Source organism: Atta colombica, unplaced genomic scaffold (genome assembly GCF_001594045.1).
Source record: "Atta colombica isolate Treedump-2 unplaced genomic scaffold, Acol1.0 scaffold33, whole genome shotgun sequence".
Classification (NCBI taxonomy): Eukaryota; Metazoa; Arthropoda; class Insecta; order Hymenoptera; family Formicidae; genus Atta; species Atta colombica.
The window spans coordinates 902,685-909,310 of record NW_017259437.1 but is presented as its reverse complement, the minus strand read 5'-3'; the positions used below and the strand labels follow the sequence as shown (position 1 = coordinate 909,310).

Below are 6,626 nucleotides of genomic sequence, written 5' to 3'. Positions count from 1 at the left end.
GAGAGAGAGAGAGAGAGAGAGAGAGAGAGAGAGAGAGAGAGAGAGAGAGAGAGAGAGATGGATAACGCGGCCCTTGCCGACGATTCCAGGTAATTCAGGGAAACATGCAGCAAAACAACATGTGATGCGAAAAAACCCAAGTCGAAAAATAAATAAGTGCGAAAACTTACCGGTAGCTGAACGTGCGCCGATCGATTCCCCCTGTTAAATAATGCCCCTTCGTTAATCCTTATTTCTCTTCTTAGTTCTCTGTGCTCCATATTACTAGAATACGAAGAATATATGGTCCGCACATTTTCTAAAAAAACGAACGAGACACAACACGACGGATCAATCGCGAATGTCCGAGATACGCGCTGATGGCGGTTATACGAGAAGACCGATTATCACTCTGCGACAATTCATCACTGAATCCGATATTCCGATACTCCGAATACACGAAATTTGACGTACGAGACGGAGTAAGCAAACCGCGGAAACACACACGCGAAACTGTTGCTTTTTTATTACGCACAGGTGAGATGCGATGACGCGATGCTAACTGATCGGTAACTACAAAATTTCGGTCGTGACTGACTGTTTAGTCTTGCACACCTACTTGACCACTGGCGTGGAAAATTTTTTAATGCCGCGACGCGATTTTTGAATTGTTCAAAACGTTTTTAGCAGTTTGAAATCGAAGTTATTTGAAATCAGATTATAAATTGTGTGATATTCAATTATATAAATAAAATGAATTCTCGACATGCGATTTATTGAAAATATTGAAATATTTTTTAGATTAATTAGTACATACACACTAATATTTTTGAAAAAAGCGATTATTGTTGCCTATCTTATTCGCTCTTTTCAAATATTAAGATGTATCGAAGTTTCCTATAATAAGTTAAATATATTCAGCTAACAAATTAAATGGTTAGCTTATTGTAATAACAAGTTTTGTATAATAGTAATAATAATTTGTTCAACTATTAAATCAATTATGTACAATCATTCATGTTAACGCTGCAAAAAGTTTTATTATTATAGCAATCAGCTTCAGCATCATATGTAATTATTTTGATGATTTAACGAAATTATTTTCAGATCTGTATCTAATTAAATTTTTTAATATTTTAGCAAAACTATTCTTTCTATGTATTTATAAATTGAATAATATTTTTTTTTGTTTAATCTAATATGAGATTGTAAATAATATAGACGTATATAAGATCATCACATATAACATACTTGTATCAACATATTATACAACATATACTTGTTGTAAAAATGAAAACGCAACGGCATTATTGCGCTACAACCCCAGTTGATAATATTATTTAAAAATTTGACTCAACAACTGTGTTGCAAAATTTATTGTCAGTGTTGAAAATATATAGTGTACATAATGTAAATTGTAAATTATAGATTTTAGCGTTGGCAGTGAATTTAGAACACAGCCTATATTGTTTTATGTCATGCGATCGCGATATGTTCTCAAATGTGGATTTTTATCAGTTTTTATCCGTTTAGGTTATAAATCACTTTAAATCACTTTAAATAATTTTTTTTTCTCTTTGTATATACGAAGGCATGGCATTCGACAGGACGGAGAGATTCGTGGAAATAGCTACATCAACTCCTGTTCGAGTGGGTCCGGGAACTTACGATATATCAGATCCATCAAAGCCAGTTCGAGATCTGGGTAACTTATATAATGCACAACATTCGCGAATTCTTCAGTAAAACTTGCATTCGTTGTGTGTTATGTAACATAGACTACTATTCCACAGACAATGCTTATCCATTTTTGAGTGGAGCTAGGCAGACACTTGGCATACCAAAAGATGTGCATAAGTTCCCGGGTCCTGGTTCTTACAATATAGAAGCGCCACGGAAACGTATACCAGAACGTGCATTTTCTCTATTCATGCTTTATTTGCAATTCTTCCATATCGGCATATGCGCGGATATTGTCTAAGATTCAATAATTTACAGGGCAGCAGTCTTGATTATACCGATGTTAAATTTAAAGAAAAGGTGTGCGAAGGACCAAGTCCAACACAATATACCTTGCCGAAAGATTTGTTTAAAAAAACGCCTCGAAAAATAAGATCCCATCCGGGTACTTGGCGTGGTCCCGCAGGCAAAGTAAATAAAATATTTTTTCTGATTTATATATTTCTGTTTTAATTTTCTGTAAATATTAGGTGTAGTAAAAAGAAATTATTTTTCCATGAAATTGAATGGAAAAATAATGGATTTCTTTTTATTACACCTAATATATTCGAAAATATTACACTGAGAAAAAATGTTTGATATTTGTAATTAGATATAATTACATTAAATTAATTGATAAAATAATTATGATTAGAAACTCCATTTTTATAATTATTACTGCTATATAGTATTAGTGACAATAATTATATCCCTAGCTCTATAAATATAATGACATATTTAACGTAGCTATTTGTTAGCTATGGTTGATTCGTCCTCCGCGACTGCTCACAACAGGCCTTGCCGTTCCTTCGAAACGTGACGTTGGCGGATATGACTACAATGAACGAGGCATACTTGTAAAAAATCCGATCATCGAATATAAGCCAACCGATTTTTACGATGTTCCTCGAAGGGTATGAATAATGTGCCGAGTGCCTTCCGTTTGTGAAATATCTCATGAACGATTATTTATACCGTAGGAGACAAACTTTACCACTCTGAGGTATAAAGGAAACTTTTGGAGCAGAATGAAGGGTAGAGATGACGAACGGACTTCCGTGACCCCGGGTCCCGGGGACTACGAGCACGAAACAAAGAAAAGTCCCGCCCAAATCCACGACGAGAAAACTAGGGAAGCGAAAAGAGCCACCGCTAAGCAGCCACGTTTCTTGGAAGCTTTGTGCCAGCAAAAATTACGCCAAGTAATTTTAAGAACATGCTTTGTAACTTTCGCAGTCGCCGGTTCGTTCGGAAAACTCCGAGCCGGGAAACTGCCTTTGTATCTCTGAGAATCGTCTTATGGAAATTTGCTTTTCTACAAAGAACTTTCCAGCTCCCAATCACTATGGCTTATCAAAAAGTGTGTTCGATAAATATAAACGTATTCTGTGTAAATGTGACTCTTTCATGGTAGAATCGCCGCCATTCAATCAATCTACGAAGGTATGTTTCGATATATTTGCTCCAATTATTATAACACAATTATGATTTATTCTTCTTCTTCTCTTAAGAGATTCGAGGAGAATTTTCGACCAGATACCCCCGGACCTGGAACTTATGAAATTACAGTTCCGCAAATTTGTTATGGTTCTATTCTTCATGCACCGTTTGGTATTTTCGACTATCGTTTCAAGAGAATTACTGAAGAGGTGCTGCCAGGTATATGTTATGTATTTATTATAAATAATAAATTTTTCATTTAATATGCACATGATACATAAATATATTAATATATATAAATATATAAATATATATTAGAATTACATCATAAATTTACTTTAATTGGGCAGGTCCTGCAGATTACCACACAGATGTCGGAACTTTAGCTTTTGAATCCGCAAAGCGTTTTAAAAATAAATATGAAAAAATGTTTGACTACATAAAATTTTGCAAAACACTACTATTGATAAGCGACTATGATAAATATGTGGTAATGAAGAAAGATCAAGTATTGAAGAAAGTAAATGAAGAAAAGTATCCGATATATCATGCAGTCTTCAAATCAAGAGTAGATAGATTTCCAAAAATGCGCAAAAATGTGAGTAATATAATAATTTTATGTGCTTAACGTAGCGTATTATTTATTTCAATTCTGATTAATTCAAATGGAATCATAACTCGTACGGTCAATTAGCTCTTTGAGCAGAAACTTGTTTTAATTTTATGTACAATCCTAACTTTATGTTACTTTATCGATATGCAATGAAAATGCATGTGCTATTAGCTCAGTACGCTAAGAGGTGTCAGCACCACCATAAAAATATGATACTATAATAATAAATTCTGTAAATTTATTTATAAATCAATATATTTCATTTATCAATTTATTAATAATTTATTAATAATTTTTCATATAATTTTTCATATAATTTTATGGATGATGTATTCTAATCGATATAAATCATTTTTAATGTGACGATCTTTCATAGAAATATTCTAAATATAAAGTAACATACAAAATAATATATTAACAATAATTTGCATAAATTATTATTAATATATTATTGTTAAAGCTTAAATAATGATAAAGTCAATTATCATACATGCGCAATAAATAAATTATTTCTTTAAATTAACATCCAAGATTTCTAATCTTGTATTTAAAAGAAATTATATGAACAAAGTTATATTTAGAATATTGACAAAACATATTATACTATTTTTATACATATACATATATGCTTTATATTCATCATGCCGAATTAACCAATCTAGAAGGGCTGTAATAAATAAAGCAGTCGAAATTGCTCGCCTATAGCGTTTAAGAGCATAAAGCTTAAGACGGTGAAAGATTCGAGCTAGTAGTCACAATAAGTCTGTGGTCAGACCGAAGATTCTTTCGACTTGCTCGGGAATCTGTGGGCTCGGTAGAACCAAGTAATCCGGGAAGCACAAGGTAATCAGGAGAGCCGGAGACGAAATTAATGGCAGTGGATCGAACCGATGCATCTGTACCCGGGGCGATTCGAGGCTAGGATCCAATCTGGTCGTTAATCGAGAGCGTCGGAACGAGATTCGATGCCGCAGTCCATAGATAGGCCAGGATAGAGTCGTCACTATCGAGCAACTTGCTGCTGATTCCGCTGTGTTCGATGAGTTCGTGTAATTTAGATTAGCTGACGTTTCACTTAAACAATCAAAACAGTTCAAAATTGTCAGTGAAATTTATAGGTGACACACTGATATATGATGCCAACTGTTAAATTAACATTATTTACTAACAGTCAGTTTCTTGCTAAACGATCAAACTTCATGATGGTTGACAGGCAATATTCCTCTTTTCGTTGGATGTTTTCGAGGAAACTGTATTTGCATAATGTAGGGAAGAATAGTGACTGTGTACGCCGGAAATGACATTTTGCTGCGCTCTGCAGGTCATTTCCACATAGAAGCGCGTGGCCGATGTTGCCCAGAGAAATCACTTCCGGCTCGTTGAGCCGGAAATTCGAGCCAATCCCTGCAATGGTGTCTCTATCTCTGTAGTGCGAATTGCGAATAGCCGGAAACATCGGCGCTTAGGTTTGTGTCTGAATCAGCGACCATTCCATTATTAAATTAATTAAATGATTAAATTATAAAGAAGAGAAAAACATGTCTCTCCTCTATTCTCTTCTAATAATTTAATCAGGCGGGAATAATATGCCTCGGAATATAAAAATACAAATACTTACGATGAATTTTATCTCGTAATTATTATAATATTTAAAATAAAATCAAGTGATGTGTCAATATTCATTTCAATTAAAAATCATTTATCTTTCAATTTTGATAGGATGAGGTACCGGATTCAGGTGCTTACGAAGTTTTATCAGCCTTCAAAGCTAATCGTGATAGATGCGATTTCCTTTGTCGACGATTAGCTCCACCCTTCGGCTCTCGCGCTAGTCGGTTTCCAATGATACCAGAAGACGATTTCCATGTACCAGGTATAATGTTGAGTAAATATCAAATTGTCTGAAGCTTTTTTTTATTGTTATGCGTGCATAGGTCCAGCACACTATGATCTCAGGGGAGATATATCAAAGAACGTGAAGAATGGCGTGATATATTCTGCTCCTCGTGAAAAAAAGATGGATATCAAAAAGCCAGGACCATTGCATTATCACGTAAGATTTTTTCAATTTATGAATCGATATAATCGATATATTTTATGGAATTTATTATTAAAGATCTACTTATTCATATATACACATATACTTGCAATACAAGTTTTATAATAAATAAAAATCAAGTATTAAGTTTTTAGAACTTTAAAAAATTAAAAATCACTTATAATAAATAAAAAAATTATGATACATATATAAAAAGTATGTCAATATATATGATGTTCGCGATTGTATAATTAATTATATATGCATTGTTCTGATGAATTTTATATTAGTTCTATCTTGTACGTTGAGAAATTATTATATTTTAATGACAACCGAACGATCGCTTTCGCGATCGATTACAATTTTTAATCTTCTGACTTGTAAAGCATTCGATAGTATTTGCTTAGTTATGATATGGCAGGATATTGCATACTCACAGCATATGAGAGTAATACCGGATGCTTCAGATAATGATGTATGAGGCACAGTTATGCACTGTGGCTAGCATCCTGCATTATTCTGTCTGCTGTATTTTCGATGTATCCGTGCATAAAATATCTTCATAAATCGCAGATATTAGAAAAATGCGGATTTCTTATTTATGAATGTTCTAAGATATTAAGCGACGCGGTAGCGTCGCTAAGTGCATAAAAATATATAAAATGGATCACTTGACGGATCGCTTGACATGTAGATGTAAATGTCATTGTGTATCATGATACGCAAGACACGTAAGATAGACTGAAAGTGATTAAAATTGTCAATATATTAATATAAAATGGTCAATGGGTTATAGTGAAGAAAAAACTTGGCATGCCCTGTTAGCATTAATTATAC

General features: G+C 33.5%; 1 protein-coding gene across 1 annotated transcript; it reads left to right on the top strand.

Moving 5' to 3' along the window:
• The first annotated feature begins 1,572 nt into the window (after positions 1-1,572).
• LOC108690464 (sperm-tail PG-rich repeat-containing protein 2-like) lies at positions 1,573-6,270 on the top strand. Its single transcript, XM_018197769.1, has 10 exons — positions 1,573-1,684; positions 1,773-1,894; positions 1,978-2,130; positions 2,457-2,612; positions 2,679-2,900; positions 3,022-3,141; positions 3,210-3,368; positions 5,471-5,624; positions 5,686-5,804; positions 6,211-6,270. The coding sequence occupies exons 1-10, from the start codon at positions 1,573-1,575 to the stop codon at positions 6,268-6,270; spliced, it is 1,377 nt and encodes a 458-aa protein (XP_018053258.1).
• The last annotated feature ends 356 nt before the right edge of the window (positions 6,271-6,626 follow it).

Bases quoted from the DNA above. Each gene is read 5' to 3' on its own strand.
- LOC108690464 (XM_018197769.1), top strand. From the start codon at position 1,573: ATGGCATTCGACAGGACGGAGAGATTCGTGGAAATAGCTACATCAACT. The intron at 1,895-1,977 runs GCATTTTCTCTA...AATAATTTACAG, and splicing joins GGAAACGTATACCAGAACGT to GGCAGCAGTCTTGATTATAC. The intron at 2,901-3,021 runs GTAATTTTAAGA...TTTTCTACAAAG, and splicing joins GCCAGCAAAAATTACGCCAA to AACTTTCCAGCTCCCAATCA.